General features: G+C 36.3%; 1 protein-coding gene across 4 annotated transcripts in view; it reads right to left on the bottom strand.

The window, feature by feature from the left end:
- FAT1 (FAT atypical cadherin 1) overlaps positions 1-23,348 on the bottom strand; it is a 103,238-nt gene that overhangs the window by 8,883 nt on the left and 71,007 nt on the right. For all 4 annotated transcript variants that reach the window (XM_079305585.1, XM_079305587.1, XM_079305586.1 and 1 more), the window contains 14 exons: positions 18,170-22,237; positions 17,335-17,531; positions 15,862-16,015; positions 14,230-14,463; positions 12,643-13,032; positions 11,234-11,448; positions 10,695-10,832; positions 10,258-10,401; positions 7,956-8,153; positions 3,103-3,904; positions 2,060-2,191; positions 1,788-1,951; positions 755-1,217; positions 66-219 (listed from right to left, as the gene is read on the bottom strand). In XM_079305585.1, coding sequence (XP_079161711.1) covers positions 66-219; positions 755-1,217; positions 1,788-1,951; positions 2,060-2,191; positions 3,103-3,904; positions 7,956-8,153; positions 10,258-10,401; positions 10,695-10,832; positions 11,234-11,448; positions 12,643-13,032; positions 14,230-14,463; positions 15,862-16,015; positions 17,335-17,531; positions 18,170-22,237 — 7,453 coding nt within the window. The remainder of the gene's footprint in view (positions 1-65; positions 220-754; positions 1,218-1,787; positions 1,952-2,059; positions 2,192-3,102; positions 3,905-7,955; positions 8,154-10,257; positions 10,402-10,694; positions 10,833-11,233; positions 11,449-12,642; positions 13,033-14,229; positions 14,464-15,861; positions 16,016-17,334; positions 17,532-18,169; positions 22,238-23,348) is intronic.

Below are 23,348 nucleotides of genomic sequence, written 5' to 3'. Positions count from 1 at the left end.
AAAGTGTCACATTTATCTCCAGTTTTCTACAGGGGTCATTGACACAATGAACCACACAAACATACCTTTGACCTGTGTATTGTCCTCGGCACTGGCAGATAAAATCATCACTGACTGGGATGCAAGTCCCACCATAAAGGCAGGGGTTGGAAGCACATGGGTTGACACTTACATCGCAGTGAGTTCCCATAAACAAAGGTGCACACTTGCAGTAGTAACCTGAAAAATCAAATACAGTCTTTTTGAAAGATGCACACGGCTTTACTGGATTTGAGATAAAATCCTCCCTGCCCAACTACAGATTTAAGATAAATTCCTCCCTACTCAATAATGTGTTACAAGAAAGAAAGGATGGGAAAAATAGAAATGCTTTTATCAAAAGATGAGGCAAAGTATAACAGTAAGAGATTCCTTAAACACGACTGAAGGATTATTCAATTTCTCTCACAAAACACAAGATGTCCCAATGATTTCAGAATTTTTAAAGAAAGACTCCAAAGTAGGCAGTTAAGAGGATGGACCTCAGATGTCAGCACTGCAGATTAAATCCCCACTCTGCCAGATGGACTTTGTCTACTTCCTACCCAAAGACTTGAATCTAGAAAGTACACAGAGCCCTCCTACCTATTCAACAACTGACCTTCTACAACTCTGGGAAACCAAGAATTACGAACAAAGTTGTTTTGTCCTTCAAAGCAGAGAAGTTGAAAAGTAGTTTTGAAAACGAAAAGCTGAAGAATAAAGAGCAGCTTACCTCCATTTGACAGTGCAGTGCAGATGCCTCCATTCTGACAGGGGCTGCTTGAACAGCCATCTGTGGCAGTCAGTAAGCATCCAGGAGTGACATCTACAGATTCTTCCATGTGTGCATAGTTTCGTGGCTTGCTGTTTAGGGGCAGCTCTTGTCCATTTAGTACGATGGAATCCATACAGCCTCTGAAACCATTGCTAACCTGAGGACTTCTACCATGTCTTGTACCTTGCTGACGAATATGACCACCAAAAAACACATGATTGTCCAGGTTTAGCGTTCTGAGTGTACCAGGAGCAGTACCAGATGCAGTATGCACCCTGTCCAGAACAAGCCGTGCATAGTTTCCATCTACTTCAAGAGATATGGAATGCCACTGGCCATCGTTTATCTGAGTGCTCTGAACAGAGACAATCCCGGGTCCACTGCCACAATCAAATTTATATTGCAGTCTTCCATGATGGATCTACAGAGGAAAGCCACGTCATCAATAAATGGTCTGCACACTACAACATTATAAAATATTGATGCCTATAAAAGTTTAAGTTTGCTGGAGAGACAGGATGATGGCGGTGTTCATAAAAAACAGTTTAATAACACCATTTTCCAGTCACCGCAACTGTGATTTATTCTACATGGTTCTTTTAATTGAACCATACACTTTGTAGATTTTGTTCCTCTGGTAAAGCAGTCACAGATCATAGTCAAAATATTACAATACTTCAATACCTTTCATCTTGTGCTTTAAGTAACTTTTCCTGTAGGGACTTCAGCATTATAAGTAAATAAATTTGAAGTTATTTAAAATATTCAGGAAAGCTTTGAAATTATTCAGGAAGCTCTGTTTGTTTACACATTTTAAAAATTCTGTACAAGTTTGTCACCTGGATGTGTTAGCACACCCTACCTTTAAGGCGATTTTCAATTATAACAATTCTACAGAGACGTTATGACTCAATCTTTTAATCTGACACAAAAAAAGTAAGAAGATGGTGGGAAGAAAGGAGGAGATAAGCACTAGAAGATTTTAATATACCTCTAAGATGCTGTAGTCTGTTCCTCGAGCATACATAACAACTGCATGAGCAGAGTAAGTTCTAAGTCTCATTGTCAGCTTCATTTCCTCTTTGTTCTCATTTTCCATGAGACGGTATTTCACATAGCTGCTCCCAGTAAATGTCACAGCAGAGCTACCTGATGCTTAGGAATACAGAAAAGCATAAAAAGTATTAGCATAGGACTGGAATAAAAGTTATGTTTGGAAAGTAATATAGTTTTACACAGAGTTTTTTAGAGTTAATTCCTTACCGGGACATTGTCCAGCTTTGCTGTCTTGGCAAACACAGGTGTATTTTCCTTCCTTTGGATCTCCTAAACATTCAGTACCTTCAGGACATGGGTTTCCTTCACATACACTGGTCACCAGGGGGCATTTTCCTTCTGTAAAACCAAATCCATTATTTATTTTCCATTTTTGGTGATGGTATTTTGTGAAAAGGGCCTCTTAAGCATAGTAGCTGAAAGTACCCCAAATGATATCCCTAACTATCAGACAAGGAAGTGATAACAAGCAGCATATAGAGTGGCTGATGCACATCCTTATCTTGATTGCTCAATTCAACTGGTAAATTTGGGAAACTAATGTTGTAGAGTTTAAGGCTTACCATTAGAATAATTCACCACAAAACCCAACATGTAGATATTAAACACGGACAGAGTAGGTTGGGGAAAGCAGAGAAAAGCACGTTTCTATTTGAGACAGAAAAGGAACAAGCTTGAAATATTTACTTCATATGTGCAGTTCATCTAGCAAAGTTAAGTCCTGATTTTACAAAGCAATATTACTTTCCTCAGAGATAAAGATTAATTAATCTTCTGTCCGAAATCTTTATACATATATTTTAATGAATATTTATTTCCCACATTACCCTCTCATTCCCTAACAAGTCTGGAAACCTCTGTGGACTAGTCCTCTAAGCAGAAACAAGGAAGTATTCCAGTACTTTGTAGGAACTTACTTTTATGCACACAAGACTGAAATTGGCCATCAATATAGGACAGGCAACAACAAAAAAAATTCTTTCATAAAATGGAAAATGAAGGCGTAGTTATAAAAAAAAAAAAAAACAGTATCTGCTCCCATAAGCTTGTATTATGTAAACTCTTGAAATGAGGTAATGAGATAAGAAAGAATTGCTTTTTACTATGAATAAGATTAGGCAAATATTATAGAGAGAGTTACTGAACATTCCTAATCTTGTCCTGTAATATAAACTTCTATCTGTGAATTCCTGCTTTTTAGAACCAGAACAATCTTTTCAAGGATGCAGTTTTCCTTGCTGTGTTCTTACCTTTACAAAGACAAACTGCTGTTCTGTGATGACGAGGAGTGACGAAACTCAGCCTGGCCGTGCTGTGGGTTGACATGATGTTCTCATCCACTGTCACCTTTTCTTCACAAAATTTCAAAGGACAATCTAGGCCTGCACAGAGCTTATGAAACACATCAATTATCCTGACACCTAAAATCTCCTCTAGGTCAGGCACAGAAGAGTTTATCTTGTGGAGCAAAATTCTCATTGGGTGGTGAGAGCTACCAGACTTTTCAACATTCAGGAGGACATCCAGATTAGAAGGAGGATCAGAAGGCTGCAAACTAACAATCTGGATGTCATTTCTCCTCACACCCAGGATGTTTCTTAATGCTCTCTGGAAATTGCGCCAGTAATCACCAATGAATTCTTCAGGGGACAGGTTTGCAAAGCGTATTGCAATACTGTGATTTAATATATCTTGTGTGATTTGTCTGATGTGTACCGCAATATCAGCTGCAGTTGTAAATTTTCCATCTGTAACAGTCACATTTAGGAGGTACTGTCCTACATCTAACCTTTTATGTGCTATTAGTTTGCCACCAGTACTGGAAACAGAGAACAGGGATTCCATTTTGGGGTCCAGACTGTATGTCAAGGTATCATAAACATCTTGATCGGTTGCGTGAATTTTTCCAATGACACCACCTGAATATTCTTCCCCAAAGGCTGTGATAAATATTTCCAGAGGCAGTATTGCTGGAGAATAAATGCTTTCCTCAATAACTCTAATATCAATGTAAGTCAAAGATGACAACGGTGGTTTTCCATTATCTGCAACCTAAAGGAAAGATGAGGAGAGATTTACATTTTTGCTTTATCTCAAATTTTACTGTAAATATTTGTACTGTATACAGTAGAGCTGTATTTTTGTACCAAAAAAAAAAAAAAACCCACCAAAAAGACCTATAGGAAAATGCTTTACATAAATTTCATAACACAATTCCTAACATAAAAAACTGAAAATTTAAAAAGCTTATATAAGCAGGCCCACACAAACATATTTTCACTTCTCCCGAGATTAAAAACCTGCAGTTTTTCCTATTACCGGAAAATGCCAGGAAGCTATTAACACTGATAGCAAATACAGAGGAAATGCACAGTAGCTGATTTCAGACAGCAGATGGTGCTTGAAGCTTTTTATATCAAGCATGGAAAAAACATTACAAACTTGAAATGAGTCATGCACTAGAAATGTACAACATGCTTCACTTCAGTTAGAAGGTGGTCTGGAAGACAAAAAAATGCACTGTGCCAAACAGTACTTCAAAAGGAAAAAAAAAAGCATGCAGAAGGTTACAATTAATTACGTTGGCTTTCATGATTTTTGGTCACAGAGTGTGAAAAAAGAGGTGGGGTAATGAGATAAGAAAGAATTACTCTTTACTATGAATAAGATTAGGCAAGTATGATGGAGAGAGTTACAGAACATTCCTGTAGCACCTGCAGTACTATTTGCTTCAGACAGTTAGTTAACTATATTTAACTGTATCATCCTAATTCAATTTTGAAGCCTTTTTGAACAACCTATTCTGCACCCTGTTTGGACAAAGAGATACCCTGTTGTTTTATGAAGACAGTAAAAAAACGAGTGGAAAAATGAATGAAGACCATTCCCTTGGGTTAACTTTTTCCCTTCTATTTCTCACCTCCTGTTTCCCATCTACCTTTCCCCAGAACTCTCTCCCAATTACTGAAAGTGACACTGAAGAAATAGTTAAAGGAGGATTGGAGACATGTGAAGGCACAGAGGGGATATACCAGGCTCAGAAAGTAGAAGATATTCTGTATTGTTTAAAAGATTTTGCAATAATTTTACAGAGTACACTTTGAAGATTTATACAGAGCGGCTGCTTTTGATTTTTTTATACAAATTTAACCAAAAGAGGAGTAATTCCAGCCACAATATTATCTGTGGATGGGCACATAAATGTGGCATTTTTAAAAGGTAATGCATGTCTTCATCTATTTCTGGTAACTCCAGAAGACAGGCATGGCTAGAGACTTGTCCTCCAGTTACCCAAATAAATAACAAGAGCTTTAGCTCAAGTTGGCAAAGTTTTGTTTTGCCTAGATCTCTGCCTGGGAACAAGACAAGGCAGGCAGTTTAGCTACAGAAGAAATGCCCAAGGAAAACAAGAAAAGGCTCAAAACAAGCACAAGCAAAATTATAACAAATGTAGGAAAGCAGGAAAGAAGAGCCCCAGGACAAATGGTCTTTCAATAGTGCAGATATTTTAAAATGTGCTATGGTTTTAAACTGAAGATTTCGGAGTGTGGCACAAAGGACTGCATGACTCACAGCTGAAGATTTTGCACACTAAAGCTGTGAGACATTTGTTAATGGATAATCTATTTCCTTTGGAAAGAGGACAAGCAAATACGAGTAGTGTTCCCATATAAGGTGATCACTGGGAAAAAAATATTGTTATTTCTATTAAAATGACAAAAAGTAAAGTCTTTTGGAGGTAGTGGGTGTGTAGAGTGCATACAGGGAAAGTTTGTGTGGTTTTAGTGGTTTTAATTTGGTTATGAGTTTTTTCAAATGAAAGTATGCCTCTAAATTAAAAACACCACTACCTCAGCAATCCATTCAGAAAGCAACTAAGGTGAAAGCTGTCAATACTGAAAAGCACAACAGTAAAGGTCAGTAAAAACTGAAAATGGGTATCAAGAGATCATACACAGCCATTAACCTGTGATTTGCAAGATCAAAATGCAGAAATTAACCATAAAGTAAACCTGAGAAAATGTCTTCCTACAGACTTTAAAAAGTATTATTTTAAGCGAAAAGAGGAAGAATATTTTACCTCAATAGCCATGCCTATAATTTTGTGTGTATCATTGGAACTGAAGTCTTGTGATAGGGAAATGCTAGTTTTAGTCTTGGATGCCTTCACACCCATGGAAATGTAATATCAGCAAATAATAGCAATATGTCTATTGAAAAAAGCTAGCAAAGTGTAAAATGACAAATGGCAATTAAAAGACACTGATACATTTCAATAATCCAGTTGAGAAATTCAGAAATCAACAGATTAGACAAGTCCAAAATACTGAGATTGCTTAGTACAGCACACAAAAAGAGGGACATTAGTACAGTTTGCTTTAATGATTTACAGTCTCTGAGAAGTCTTTGTTCTAAATGAGTACATTTGTTTTAAGATACTTGTTTAGCTCCTGCATGCCATTAAAATAGCCCATATTCATTCCCTAGTAAAAAGGCACTTTTGCAGACTAGAGACCAGAAAGTGGCTTAGAAATGAAAGAATTGTAAGATTCCACACAGAGGAAGATGTTAGACAGGCATCTCACACTTAAGAAAAGCCAGGCACATAAGAAAAGGCCAAGGGTGAAGCTAAATCATGAAATGTGACAAAGTCAGTGTAAAAGCCTATATAGTACAAACATAAATGCCTTTACCATGTATTCATAAGAATACATTTAAAAGGCAAACTAAATAGAAATTAGTTACTGCTTAGAGCAGATTTAAAGTAAAACATATGAATCTTGCACTATAGTAATTCCACATACAGGAAAAACATCCATAAACAAAAAGGTGACTTTGGGTAAACTGGCATATCACTAGTGAGGGAAAAATGGCTAACAGAGGAATGATATACCTGCACACATTTCCATCCCAATTCTTAAACCCTAAACTAAACTACACTTAAATTAAACTATATCTCTCCTTATACTGATGGCTCCTGGTTACTAACATTTCAGTCACTCAAACAGAAAATTACAGTATCTGTGTGAATTTTTTCTTCTTTTCCCAAAGAAAACAGACTTTGTGTAAATATGTCATAATTATCCCAACGTGGACACAGTTCAGCACCCACTGTTATAAACAGTATTACTCTAAAATTCTAAAAGTGCATCTTTACTCATAAATTATCTGCAATAGTATGCGTAAGAATAATTTGGAGATTGAAAGAAATTCCTCATGTGAAAATGAAGGTAAGAATTTTTTTAAAAACCTGAATCTGGAAATGAAATTTAAGAATTAAGGTAATCTATTTTTAGCCTACCAATTTTAAGTCCTCTGTTCCCAGCTGCTTAATTTATAACTGAATTTAAAAGGACTAGATATGATTATTGGTTTGAACTTCTCTCACACTAGGTTACAAAAAGTATTTGAGAGAACTTAGCTAGGTTAGTGTAACCTTGGACATGGTCTGGTCTTTTTGCACAGCAATGGCAAATGTAGCATGTACCATAGAACTTCAGGGTCATTTTTTGAGTTTTATACTGTGGTTTCCACCGCAGGATCCCAAGATCACAAACTACTGCACTGCAAGTTTCAATGCTCTGAAAAAATGTCCAAACTTAAAAAAATATGTTTTCAATTTCCATTGAAAAAAGAATGTGGCCCTACAGGAAAATTTTTCATTACTGCTATGTTGTGCAATCCCTGCTTTCATCATGCGAGTTTAGTCCAGAACACAGCTTCAAGGGTGAAAACAACAGTGGCAAGAGGAATTCTGCAGTCAATAGTGAATGGCACAAGGGATCTGTCCCCTCCTGTTTTTTTCAATATTCCAACCAGAAGGCAAAGGGCTTATCAAGACCATTCACTCAATTAACATTTCACTTACACTTTACTTCTAACTGAGCTTAACTAAACTTCCCATTGCATCTGTGTAGATTAGCATTTAAACCAACAGGTTTTGTCTGTGAGATGTCACCTCATGGGACATGCCTCAAATGACTACTTGGCATGTCAGGATCTCCTAACAGAAAGACAAGTGGAGGAGTAAACATGAATGGGAAAAGTTAATTAAATGCTTAAAATGCAAAACAGTAAGGGGAACATGACAAAAGCATCCTACCTTAACATGAAGCAAATAGTGATCTCTCACTTTGCGATTCAGTGCAGCACTTGTGGTCACAACTCCCTGCTGGGTAATGTGAAAAGTTCTCTCTTCATTTCCAGTGAGTATGGTGAAGAGAAAAGGAGGGCCATTGTGAGAAGAATCCCTGTCTGTCACCACCAGCTGCAGCACACTGAATCCAATAGGCTTATTTTCCTATAGATATATAATACACATTGGTTTTGTTACACGTGAGGATATAGTCTGGTGCTGATTTCTTCCTTGCAACAGAAACCCACCAAAATTACCATCAAAGCAGTTAGTCAGTACAAGAGAAATCAGAATGACAATATTGCTTCAGGGAAACTACTACCCTTGGAGAATATTACTCAGAAACAGTAAAAGGAGAAAGGCAGTTTTTTAAACTTTGTATTGCATTTTTGGAGGTCATTCAGCCTTGACACTTTACATTTTCCACTTCTGGTCTGAATTACAATTACTGTAGCCTAATTACTAAGTCATCAAAGATATGAAATTTAAAGAAAACACCTGTTAAGTCAAATTGAATGCCTTTGTTGGGAGGACTAGAAAAATACACTCCTCCATCTAATCCCTTGTGTCCCTTAATTAGAGTTCTGACTACAGCTGTGGCTGCTACAGCCACCATCCAGCTAAAATATGAAATCTGGGTTTTAAAATTTGCATCATTAAATCCCTTCAAGTTTGCATCATGTGGATGTCTGAAGTTTCACAGACGCTTCACATACGTTGGCTCATCATGTATCTTACATAGATACCTGATTTTTATCAGCTGAAGCTTTTTCCCTTTCAGCAAAACAAAGACCATTGCTTTAAAATACAAATATTTACAGTTCAAAATCCAGAGTAATTTGACTTTCCTAAGAGCTAAGCACATTTTCTACTGTCTCCAAATATATCCATCTCCAATACATAAGGCAATGCACACCAGCATTCTTGGGCAACTCCTCCAGCATTTTCTCTGCTACTTTCAACTAGGGCAGGCTCATATGAATGAACTATAAAACAAGAGCTTTTCCTTTTTAATTAAGGGAAATAGTACAGACAAAATAGTATAGACATTGGCTACATGGTCTGCAGTTTAAGAGACATTAATTAACATTTATTTCAAGAAAGACTGTAATTGGGGAAAAGAAGATGCATTTGATAGCACGCAAACAAATCTGTTGATTTGGTTTTGGGTTTTTTTTTTGTTTTTGTTTTATTTGGTTGGTTTGTTTTTTTTTTAAGCAAGATTCAGGACATCTTACTTGTATACTGTGTACATATGGTATATATTCCCTTTGCCCTATTCTATTTCAGAAAGCTGCCTTTACAAATGATGCACACTAGTCCCAAAACACAAGTGGTATGTAAGGATGGCACAGTGCATCAGGTAACATTGTCTGATCCTCACTGATCTACTGTACCAGGCCAGGAAACAGTACAAGGACACAAGGGATTGAGCTCATTTCCATTACTACTCTACACAGGTCTTAATGCAATTCCTTTGTTGACTTCCATTTATTTCCTATTGGATTTAGGAAGACAAGAAGTATAGAAGCTGACTCTGCTGTCTTTGCTTTAGCAGTTTTCTGAATCAGGCAAGTACATGCCAGACACTTGAGAATGTGGCCTACTGCTACCATCCTACAGTGTAAAATTAGTCAAAGGATTGGTATGCAGCCAAATGAAATTCCACTCTTGTTCTATGTTCTGTTGCTGATCCCAGAGGAGGCCAATGGGAATTAAGGCTTAACCTATGTGCTATGGTGCAGAACACTAGCTTCACAGTAACAGGTACCTAAAGGGTCTTTTTCTAAGCAATTATGCTTAAGACTAAAATGAAATAGCAAAATTATTAAGTATTTTAACATCCTTGTGTGATTCTAAGATTGTTCTATGCACAAATGGAATGTATAATATGTATATACACATGTACACATACAAGGAATCTGAAAAAGACCCCAGAGAGGTTATACAGTTCCCCCTCACTGTAAACATTCAAGAACTGTCTGGACACAATCCTGTGCCAAGTGCTCTAGGATGACCCTGCTTTAGCAGGGAGATTGGGCCAGATGACTTTCTGTGGCCCCTTCCAACCTCACCCATTCTGTGATTCTGAGAACTTATATTGTAAGTTTCTACATAACATGCAAACAGGAATTTTATAACCCTCAACAGTTATCTAATAAGCAGTCTCAGTGGTGACCTTAAATAATTAAAATTACAGAAAAATTCAAGTCATAAATTCACAGTCGAATAACATTATTGATTTAACTTCTTCACCAGTTGTATTTACCTGGATGATAACACTATAGTTTCCTTTTGAGAACACTGGAGGATTATCATTTACATCAGAAACATCAATGTTAACTGTAGTTGTGTTAAGCTTAGGTGGGCTTCCATTATCTGAGGCTTGAACTGTCAAGGTATATCCTGAAATCTAAAAAAATAATAAAAAAAAATTTAAAACATTTACTGAAGAGAAAAAAAGTAACAAACTCAGATTTTGTTTTATGAAAGAATTATTTTAGCACAACCCCCAGTAAAGATTTCCTTCATATATTTAATCCCTTCTCTTCCTCCCAAAAGTGCTGTTAATAAACAGATGCTTGTACTTCATTATAGATATATTAATTTTGAAATGGTAATTTACAAAAAGAGTAGGAAAATGGTGATCATCAATTATGTACAGGTATATTAATCCCAGCTACCCTAAAAACACAAAGAACTTACCTTTTCTCTGTCTAGAAGCTTAGTCACTTTTATTTCACCCCTGGTGGGATCAATTGTAAAAGGATTTCCTTGATTGCCATCTATAATTGTGTAGTGAATGCGGTTGTTGGAAGGTCCATCAGCATCATCTGCCATTACCTAAGGACATCACAGTCTCATTTAAAATAGGTTGAAATAGAATCTAGCACCTTTCAGATAAAACTCATCCTGAAGATGAGCTCTTGGTTTAATAAATTTCACAGTTCACAGGAGAAATGCTATCTCAATAATATATACCAACGTCACTTAATTTCCAGAATTTCTTCTAAAAGTTATGTCATAGTCTCATTAGGAGAACACAGACATATCACAAAATATTACCTACTCTCCCAGAGCATGTGAAGTCCCTACTTCTGAAACTTTTTCCAAGTAAATTTTCAATTCAGTCAGTGGCAAACATCTATTAATTGATGTTTACCTTCAAATCAATATTTATTCCTTCCAGACTGAAAGCATGATCATCATGACAGAGTATTTGAAGGTAAAAAACCAATACGTACTGTAATAACTGATTGTTCAAGCATAGCATCTTCACTGATTACTGCAGTGTAAGTGTCTTGGCTAAACACTGGAGAATTGTCATTGATATCTGTGACATTAATATTCACTGTTACAACATCACTTAATGAAGGTGTGCCTCCATCTGTGGCTTCCACTGTCAAGTAGTACTCATGGGAACTTTCATAATCCAAACTCTCAATGACAAAAATGGCTCCTAGGGAAGAAAAAAAAAAATAAAATCTCACACAAACTCTGTACTGCTGTAATATTATGTGTTTCAACTTTTTATTTTGACCTGACAAATATTCAGCTTCTTCAGGGCTTAATATGTCACTGTAAAGCTAGAGCTACCCAGTTAAAAGATTATGCTTTATACATGTCAGTAAAAAGATGCAAAGTTCCTGCCATTACCACAAGAGATTCACACAACCTGGCTTGCATTTTGTAATGTGAGTTTTTAACTGACTAGTTAAGATAGTGCAATCCCTAGCATACACATTGATTTGCTGGATGAGTCTTTCTAGAACTCTTTTATTCCTTTCAAATATATGAAGTTTATCTGGCAAAGTACTTCTATACCTTAGTACCAACATGTCCACCAGAAAAAGCAGAACTAGTACAATTAACTACCACACTACTATAAATAAACTATTTAACTAACTACTAAGTCAGTTAGAATTAACTTTTGGGTAGAAATCTTATTAAAAACAAAACTCCCAAAACCCAAACAACTTTACTAGAAATTAGGTCTAGAAAAAGAACTATATAAGTAAACAAAACTAAAATTGAGGTATTTATTGATTTTTAACAAAGAATTGTCATTAATAGGGAAAAATTCTGAACATAACCTGAATAGTCTCTGAGACTAAATCTGACTATAATACAAGCCTAACATCTCTACTGTAATGCTGGATATATGGTTGAACATAATATTCCTATTCCAAGCTCCCTTGAATGCCATATCAAACTTCTCTAGGATTATTGCCTTTGTGGACCAATGACTAGTCTTCCCAATCGATTTTATTTCTAATCCTTCTTTTGCCAAGCCTGGCAATTCCTTCTGATTATATACCTTTTGTGGAAAGATTATTATGTTTCTCCTTACAAATCTATGTCTTTCTACCTGCTTACCCTCCAGAGTGGGGAATTTCCAGTCAGGAAACCCTTACTCTTGCTAGCTAAATGAATCTAATCCAAGTAATAATCCAATAAATAAAGTTCATGTTCCACATTTTACTGCACTCCTCTAGAAATCATGCTGGAAAAATGGGTGAAAAGACAGCAGCAGCAACTTTACAGCCAGGATGATGCACATAGATTATATATAACATAGCTGAACTGTGGAGGAAGGCAGTATGGTATCATGCTAGGTTGGCCTAAAGTAATATTCAGAGTTGTAACCTGTTACCTGTTGTTGAATCGATGCTGAATTTTCCATGTTCATTCCCACTGACTATTGAGTATGTGATTTCAGCATTGGCTTCAATGTCTCTGCTTGCAGCATAGATCTGGAGAACTTCAGTGCCAACCAAAATGTCCTCTGACACACTTGCACTATACTCTCTATGCTCAAATACAGGTGGATTATCATTAATATCCAAAACAGAAACTATAAGACTACTTGTTGAAGACAATCTTCTAGGTAAGCCTTCATCTGTAGCCTTCAAAGTTAATGTGTACACAGCTTGTAACTCCCGATCCAAAGGCTTCTCCAAACGAATGATTCCAGAGAATTCATCAATAGAGAACTGCCCCTCTGCAGAGTTCACCAGTGAATAATGGATTTTACGGTTCAACCCTGTATTTGAAAACAATTTTCAAGTATGAAGCAGCCATCAAAATACATAACAACAGAATAATTCATCTGATAGCTATGGAAATAAGACATGCATGCTAAATATTATCATTCATGCTAGAAGTAAATTTAAAAAAAAATAAATCTAACACTTCACTGCACTAATTTTCTGTTATACAGAAAGCATCAACCATGGTTCTACTTCAGTTACACCACAAAACAATTGTTAATATAAATATAATTACAACTTTTGAACAACAGAGTCTGCTTAGCAAGCTTATAACAACAGAGGATGATAAGGGAGAGTTTGGTTGTATCAATTAACTAGACTCAAAACTAGTATGTTTATTTAAGAATCATGCCCCAAAATTAACAGGAGCATAATTTCTAGCAACATGTCTTTATAAAACAAAAAAACCTTACAAATTTTAGGGGCAAGTATTTTGGTCCATCTGAGCCTCAAAGACTAGTCAAGTATGAAAACATCTGCCTGTTACCTTCCAAATAGGCAATCTAGCTTTATCATAGCACAAAGCAACTCAGTTGTTTTAGGAGACTGAGGCAACTATTCATAGTACTACTAGATTAAGAAATTGATGAGATGTGGAAATGGTACACTTTTAAAAATGCTGTTGTGTTCCTTACAACAAAGTCTATGAACTCTAGTGTAATTTTCAGTTCATGTTCACATAAGTATTTGTAAGTGTTTGTAACTGAACAATGAAGACAAACAGACAGTAAAAATTTTAACAGCATATACATAAAGCTACAGCTAACCAGGGTTCTCTTGATCATTGATGGCTGACCTGAGAAGCATACACTCAAAAATCCATGAATGCCTATTTACCTGAACAGACATGGCTTGACAGTCCTGTTACTTACATCAGAAGTATAAGGATGCATCTAATCAATCATAACATTAATACCTTATGACACTACAAATATCCTACATTTTGTCTCTCCCACCTCTCCTCTTTTTTTCCAAAGACACTATAGGGATGTCTTCCAAGCTACTCACACATGGAAGTCAGGTGTTAAATGATTTAGTAGACCAAAATGTATCTTTCAGGAGTCTAATCCTGAAGGGTATTGAACATCTGTCAGGTCTACTGAAACACCTGACACTTCTCAAGATAAAACTGAAGAAATAATACTGTAAGTCTGAGAACATGACAAAAGTATCAGTCAAAGAATGCATACCTGCATCTGCATCTGTTGCCTGCACTCTTGTCAAAAGGGTTTTTGGCTCTGTGTTTTCAAATACTGTGATGGAGTAAGTATCAGTTGTAAACTCTGGGGCATTATCATTCACATCTTCCAGAGTTAGGATGATGTTAGCTTGGCAGAATCTTCCTCCTCCATCTGTGGCTTTCACTAGAAGATGATAAACTGCTTGCTGCTCGCGATCAAGTGCCATTAATGTTTTCAGTTCACCTACAAATAGCGTAACACATAAGTTGGTGCAAGTTGCAAGGCTTAAGTACCCCTAACATATTTTCAGAAAAGCTAAACAAGAGTTTTCTTGTTTACAGTAATTTCATCAGTGGCTAAGTCAACAGATGTATTAATGAACTCTGCTTTGGGCAAAGCAGGTAAGTGACCTGCCTTTTCAGCTTGAAAAGGTTAAGAACTAAATCCCTTTTTCTTCTAATGCTCTTGAAACAGAAATTAGCTAAAGTTAAACTCTCTGATAGTGCATAGAAAGAATGCATATACATGCAAAAAATCCATGTGTGTTTCTGCAAAGAAAATTAAAATATTAGAACTCTGTCTTTAAAAAAATGCAAGGTTAAATCCATGTCTGGTTTTTCTAGGCTATTTAGTTGTATTCCTTCCACAGCCATTGCTATTTCCTCCTCTAACACTGTGAATAAACACAGATATTCACCATGAGGTCCTAACAGCTACTACAGAAAAACCTCTAGAACTCTAATACATGCTTTCTTTCTAAAGAGACAGAAAACATGAGAGGCTACTACTATGTACAGTCATTATCTCCTTATAAACAGTTCAAAAAAGTATTATGAAACACTTTTTGTGAGTATTCTAGCCCTGCCAATTGTCAGTTTATGTAACAACACAGTAGCACATCACACAGGTGACATTCAAAGATGAAAAAACCCGGAAACTCATGAAGTAAGGTCCTTCTCTTTTATTTTGTCACTGAAGTTTTCTAATCTCTTCTACTTGTATTAGTTTTGCATTCACCTTATTCCATTTTTTCTACACTGTTCACCTTCCTACTGCATGTCTACTGCAGCCTGCACAGTATAGGATTTTGGCAACAGCTGTGGCCTATACTATAAAACAAAACACACACATGCCATGAAGACCAATGTGAAGCAAGTTAAAAGTTAATCTCATTCCAATAAAAATGGGGGTACTTCTGGAGTTTGCTATGGAAAAGAAATTTGTTGCTCCATCTAACCTCATCCAATTTAATTTTCCAAAACAAGATGGCAAAGACAATCTGAAGGAAGATATTTTCAGTTACAAACCATTATTGCTACTACTACTACAGGGAATGTAAAAAGAGCAAAATTTATGGCATACTTTTATTCCAGTCACTTTGGCATAAAAGTTCCTGGCTTTAGGACAATTACCCTGTTTACGCTTTAGTTCCTGATATATTAAAATACCTGCCTTTTGCCCGACTCTATTCAATATATTATTAGTATTTGTGGAGTAGAAAGTCATATTTTAAACCACTGTACAATAAACCAACCCTCAGTGAAAAGTTTTAATGACTGATATTTTTGTCTTAATGTAATAGCAAAACATTTTATGAAATGAGGTGACTAGAATCTTTTATAATGTATAAAGTATTATTACCTGTGTCTGGAGTGAGTCTGAATTTTTCTGCTCCTGTGCCATGCAGTGTGTAAGTAATTTCTGCATTGGAACGAATATCTGCATCTGTAGCAGACACCTGCATTATCAGTTTGCCAGGAAGGGCATCTTCAGGAACTGAATCAGCATATAAAGTCTGCAAGATTTCAAAGTTACATTGAAAAACTACACATATGAAATAAGCAGAGCTTGAAAGGGGGAGGGGAAGAAGGAATGATAGAGGAAATAATATTGTGTTTGAACATGTGGTAACAATAATGTAAACCAGAGGATGAAATTACTGAAAATTAAAAGAACTTATGATTTTCTAATTAATTACTTCACATTTATTAGATTATTTAGAAAGGTATTTAATACTGCAAACTATAGGCCCTTTTGAACTGCATTGCTCAGAAGCTGAAACACTTCTAACTGATTAACTGATAATAGAATGGATTCCCAAAATAGGAGTTACAAATTTTTGCTAATTTCACTTTTATCTTTTTTGGCAGATCACCTTTTCTAGTTCTGTCTCAACCTACAAGACATTGGTATCTGCCCTTTTAATGACACTTCAAGATTAAATTAAACATAAAAAAAGATTCAGAATTTAATGGCACTAAGCACTCTTACAGCTCAATCATGTCAGGAATGTGCATTACATTCCTGAAGCATGAAGACTTGTAACACCAATATTAACAAAGGGGAAAATAAAAGGGGAAAGAAGCTAAAAATACTGACTTGCCAATGTGTGTATAACTGCAACCATTTACACAGATGTAACCAACATAAACATCAACTAAGAAAAAAAATCACTGTATACTTGTCCTTGTCCTTCGTAGTAGAAGGGAAGATTTCAACCTAGTAATATCAAATCTGTGTTCAACTATGAAAAGTCCAAAAGAGGCAATAACACATCTTGCAGGGGCTATCTTTCTGAGTTTTCTCCATTCCTTGTATTTTCATGTCCATTTCTGCAGACTATAAAATCTGGTAGACAGCTTTGTAACAAGAAAACATTTAGGGCTTAGAGATTTTTCGTGCTGTTGACTGCAACTGCAGGATAATATTCCATTCTTTTCAACTCTTTTATCACAGGAAATACACACATATTTCAACTAAGCAACGGCATTTAGCTTTCTTTAAAACTTTGTTTCTGTCATAAAATAGAGCATATAAACTATGATGGCTGCAGCTTAAAAGAAGTTTTCTTGGAAAAGAATTAACATAGGAGAAATGTACTACAATTCTCCCTGTATCTCTTAAATACCCACTGAGTGTCAATGAATAGTCTTTAGATTTTTTAAAAATCTGTGAAGTATCTTTTATTTGACAGCATTCTATCTTAAAAGTCCAAATTTTTGTTACTGGGTTAAAAGGAATAGCTATGTGTCAGTCTCCTGAGAAGCAATTTCAAAGAAAATGTAAATTTTATGTATGAAAGCAGCAGGTAATGAAAGATAGAAGACTGCCTACCTTTTCACAAACAGGGCTATTATCATTAGCATCAAGGACTTTAACCTCCACAACAGCTTTAGCTGCAAAGGTCCCATCAGTAGCTGTAATATTTAGAAGATAATTATCCTTTTCTTCCCTGTCCAGAGGCTTTTTGACGTAGACTTTCCATTCATTCTGTATATTTTCAATAGCAAACTGTCCCAAAGGATCACCTCCTGAAATATGAAAAGAAATATTTATTTAAAGATGGAGGTTTCTACTAATATTCTATCAATTTAAAGTATAGCTAAAAAAAAAAAAAAAAAAAAAAAAAAAAAAAAAAAAAAAAAAAGAGCAGGCACTCTGTGGCTTTATTATGAGGAAATAGCTTCATTGCTTGATTTCCCAGGTAGAAATAATCAGTAGATGCTCAGAAAACCAACTGAACTGTGGCCAAAAGAATCCATAAAAACTGATTTAGAAATTCATGCAGCATTATAGACAACATCGTATTGTGACGTGCTAAATAAAAACAATAAAATATTCCATTGTAAATTAACAGCCTATTATTTTGTGAAATTTCTTTTATATGTTCTTTAACTACATCACTAATCTAAGTATAGTTTTTAAAATTAAATTCAATATATAAATAATATATGGAGAAAGACATTTTAAGCAAGGCAAACATGAAACAAAGCCAGCTACGACTCATTTTTCCACTGAAGTTTTTAGTACTCATATTAAGACACACACATTCTCTCTCTGCAGCTCTATGGTTTCAAGCACTCACCAATCTCTTCAAAGTTAAGTTCTATCTCCCATCATTCCAGCACCACTCAAATGGTTATTCTGACATTACCCGAAAAAGATTTACCTGTGATGTAATAAAAGACTTGTCTATTGGTTTCTTCTGTATCAGCATCTGTTGTACTCAGGATGGCAATTACCCCACCAGGAGGGTCATCCTCACTGACTGTTCCTTTATAGATCTCTGCAGTAAACCGTGGAGGATTGTCATTCACATCTGTGACAGTAACTTCAACCACAGCCATTGAAGACAGCTGAATTTTTTCACCCCGGTCAGATGCAACCACTGTGATTTCGTATTTGTCTCTTTTCTCATGATCGAGTTCTTTCAGAGTGGTAATCCAGCCAGTTTCCATGCTTATGGCAAAAGACTCTATAATGTCCAGCTCCTGAGAAGGATCCAAGCTGTAAGTAACCTGCCCATTGAGTCCTGAATCTAAGTCAGTTCCTTTAACCTGTATGACTCTTGTTCCAGCTGGTGTGTTTTCTACAATGAATGCTTCATATGGGTTGGACTCCAAAATGGGTTTGTTATCATTTGCATCTTTTACTTGAATGCTTACCTCTACTGAGGAAACAACATTATAATCTTCATTTGCATACTGTGCTTGAATTGAGAACTGGTACCATTTAGTTGTTTCATGATCAAGATTCTTCTCAAGTTTCAACTCTCCAGTCTGGCGGTCAATCACAAAAAACTCATCTCTGTTGCTTTCAGGAGTGTTCCCTTTAATCAGACTATATACTAAAGTCTGATTATGCTCTGCTTTGATAACATCTATCACAGTTCCAACTGGAATGTCCTCAGAAACAGTGTAAGAATAAAATGGTTCTGAAAATTTTGGAGGAGGCACTTCTGGTGGGAGTACTCTAGCATAGACAGGAACAACTGACTCTTTTTTGGGGGATCCACCATCAATTGCTCTAACAAGGAAAGTAAGAAACTCATTTTCCAAACCAATTAAGCTTTCTTTTGTAGTAATTATACCAGACAACGAATCAATTTCTAAGTTCTCTTCTACATTTTCAGACTCTGCTTCAATAGAATATGTGATGTCTGCATTTGTACCTTCATCAGCATCAGACGCCCAGACTTTAATGACCGAAGTACCCCGTGGAACATCAGACCCAATATTTACTTCATATTCTGTTGCTCGGAATTGAGGAGCATTGTCATTGTCATCTGTAAGTATTACATTAACAGTACAGAAAGCAACTTTCCCTCCTGAATCTTTGGCCATTAAACTAATGGCAATCACTTTTTCAGCCTGTGTTTCACGGTCAAGCTTTTCAGAGGTAAATATCTGCCCTCTCTCATTTGTATAAAATCTGTCTTTTGCAAAGTCATTCACAATGTGGTAAGTGATGTGGCCATATGTGCCGGAGTCTTCATCTGTTGCTTTAACTTCAGTAACCAAAGTATGCAATGGAGCATTTTCAGCTAGTTCAACCTCATACTCATTCTGACTGAAAACAGGACTGTGCATGTTGGCACTGATTACAGTTATATGGACTTGGGCCGAGCTTCTGAAGACACCATCAGAAACTGACACATTAAGATTGTAATGGGACTTCAGTGTCTGTCTGCGTAGGTTTGAGATGGTGATAATGCCACTTTTACTATTAATCACAAAATTCTTCTGATCATTGCCTGTCAGAATGGAGTACTCCAGCTTGTCAACATCTGAACCATCTGCATCTGAGGCTTGCACACAGGTCACAAAATGTCCTCGAGGAGCAAGTTCACTAATTTTGGCTTCATAAAGCAACTGGCTAAAAAGAGGGGGATTATCATTGAGATCAGTTACATCCACAGTTACAACAGTATCACTACTCAAGGGCAGCATGCCACCATCTATGGCCCTTATTAGTAACTTGTGTTGCTTAATTTGTTCATAGTCCAAAGTTCTTGCTGTTAGGATGAGTCCAGTGTTGCTATCTATGTGAAAGTAGTCATGACTTTCACCATTATTCTCAACCAAGTGATAGGAAATCCCCCTGTTGGTTCCAGAATCGGCATCTGTAGCGCTCACTTGTGCAACAGATGTTCCAACGACAGATGCTTCAGAAAGTGTTGCAATGTAAGACTGCTCTGTAAACACAGGAGGATTATCATTGATGTCTTCCACTATTATGTCTACAAACACATCAGCATGCGCCCCATTTAGGGAGTCAGTTGCTCGGACAGTCAGTTTATAGGCTGGATGAGACTCAAAGTCAAGAGGGGCAACAACATTTATAACTCCAGTGTTGAAGTTGATAGTGAATTGATTGAAAGGATCTCCACCTGTGATGCTGTAAAATACCTTGAGTCCTTCAGGGCTGTTTGCTTGTACATGTACTACAGGACTATGGAGCTGAATGTTTTCTGGTATCTCTGCACTGTAGAAAGGCTTTTCGAACACCGGCATAGCTTTACTCATAACTGTAATTGGGACTGTAACTTCAGCTGAAAATGCAGGGTCTCCTCCATCTTTTGCCACTACTGTGACCAGATACTCCTTATTTAGTGTGTCTGGTTCAAACTTTTTCTTCAGGGAGATTTCACCAGTGGGATCAATTTGGAAATGTTCATGATGTTCTTTGAGATAGTAATGCACCTCTCCATTTTTGCCAGTATCTTTATCTACTGCTGTCACATGTTGAATAACATGGCCTGCTTCAGAGTCTACTTTAATAACAGCATAATATGGAAGATTGACAAAAAATGGAGCATTATCATTTACATCTTCTACCGTGACTTTAACTACAATGTGTGCAACAACTGATGGTTTATTTTCCTCTGTCACTTCCACAACCACATCAAAAGATTCTTGCTGTTCACGATCAAATGGTATTCCCGTTGTTGAAAGGACTCCTGAAGTTTGGCTTATTTTAAATCTGCTGTCTGGATTTAGAATACGGTAAAACAAAGGCTTATTTATTTGATTCCCTACAGCAGTAACAACAGCTATTGTTTTCGCCTCTGTGGAATTCTCCTGCACTGTAGCAGAGTAAGAACTCTGTGTGAACTTTAGCTGGCTTGCTTTGCTTTCTTTCACATTAATTTTTACGGATGCAGTGCTTGCAAACCTGCCATCGGATGCTCTCACTGTTAATTCATATCTGCTTCTTAACTGAGTTGTGTTTTGTACTGTTATATCTCCAGTCTTAGGGTTTATTGAAAATTTTTCTCCAATGTTGCCTTCAATAATGGAATAAATTAATTGGGAAAAGACACCTGAATCTGCATCAGTGGCATTTACGCTGATGACTTTCACGCCTTTGTAAGTTGGAACCAGAATGGTTGTCTCATATAGCTCTCTTGAAAACACAGGAGGGCAATCATTGATGTCAATCACATAAATAGTAACATTAGCTGCATATTCTGCATACAGACGTGGTATTCCTGTATCATGCACTTGCACTGAAAAGTGGAAAATATTTGTCTCCTCGTAGTCCAGACTCGTTACTGTCCGAATGGCACCAGTGCTAGAATCAATGGCAAAATACTGGCGGACAGATGGTTCAACAATTTGATAAACAAGCAAAGCATTAGATTCTTTATCAGCATCTGTAGCTCGAATTACTAATGGGATATTCTTGTCAGTCAGAACCACACTGTTAATTGAAGCTGATTCACTGATGAGTCCTGTGTATTCAGCCTGCATAAAAATTGGTGCATTGTCATTCTCATCCCGAAGATGGACCAAAACTGTTGCATTACTGGACAAGCCAGCCATGTTTGTTCCTTGCACAGTTAGAGCATAAGAAGGCAAAGTTTCAAAATCAAGTATCTTCTGGGTAACAATGACACCTGAATTGGGGTTGATAGCAAAGGCATCATCTGTATTGCCATCTTTTATTTCATAAACTACAGAAGACTGACTGTATGCTGCAACCATTCCAACAAAACTGCCAATGTTGGCACTTTCACTGATTTCTGTAGAATATTCTCTGGCTGTGAATTTTGGTGAGGCATTATCAGAAACTGTAACAAATATGTGAACAGAGGTAACTTCACTCATTGGAGGATGTCCTTTATCTGTAGCTTTTACCATCAGGTTGTATTCTTCCTGGTTACTACGATCTAACTCCTTTGCAATTTTAATCACACCCAAAATGGGATCAATAAGGAAGGAATTTCCAATATTCCCTGTGAAGAAAGAAAAAGCAATTAAGGAAGAAGTATATAGAATTTAAGGGATGACTGCTTATTTAGCTCTATACTTAAAAAGACATAGGCAGAACACAGAGACAATGAAAGTTTCTTAGTTTTGCTTGATAAACATTTATTAGCTGGAAAGTTTTCTGTAATCAAAAATTGGCAGTAATTCTAACTTTACTAGTGGAAATATTTCATAAAATATAGTTAGCAAAGCCATTCAAGTCTTGAAAATAAATGCAAAAATTTTCTTTTAGCAAACAAATATTGACTGTAGTTGAAAGGAACCTGTATTCAAAAGTTAACATTAGTGGAATCAAAGTTACATTTTATAATCTAAAACAGCTGAAATGTTTTGGACAACAAAAAAAGAAGGGTTGTAACAAACTCTTGTGATTCTTAATTGTTTACACAAGTATTGTTTAAATCACTGCTTCAAAAACAAACTTTTTGAATTGGACAAACAGTTACTTCCCTCAGCTTCCTAATGATAGACAGACAAATTATTCCCTGTGATAATATTAGAAGAAAAATAATGTCTGCTGAGAACCAGCTGCCATTTAATAGAAACACTTGTTTGCTTCGAATTTTGAAATATACAGATGAAGTACACTGCATACAAGACTCTGCTCATGTATTAAATATGCTAAGATTTAACATTTTACTTACCTAAAAAATTACATTACTAAAGCCATGTTCTCAACATGAAAAAAAAAGAAAACATTAGAAACCTCTGAGTTCTGCACACAAGTAGGCAAGAAGGAGGTTTTGTGTTTTGTTTAGGGTTTTTTACTGCTGGGTTTTTTTTTTTGGTTGGGTATTTTTGGGCTTTTTAGAGGAGACTAAACACAGTGGCATTCTTGGAATATCCTATTACATATCTAAGCAGCCATTACAGGCATTTAAGGAATGTTCCTTCCATTTGCTTAGAACATCAATTATAATGCTTTAACCTCCCAGTAGATCACAGTTCTATAATATAAATCTTACAGGTCTTACATTTACTCCTACGAAAAGCTAGAAATAAGGAACAGAACAGCATGTTACTTCATTCTAGATTGCAGGCATACACATTTTTTCCTGCCATTGTTTGGCATTCATA

Source organism: Erithacus rubecula (assembly GCF_903797595.1).
Source record: "Erithacus rubecula genome assembly, chromosome: 5".
Taxonomy (NCBI): domain Eukaryota; kingdom Metazoa; phylum Chordata; class Aves; order Passeriformes; family Muscicapidae; genus Erithacus; species Erithacus rubecula.
This window is presented reverse-complemented; position numbering and strand designations above follow the sequence as displayed.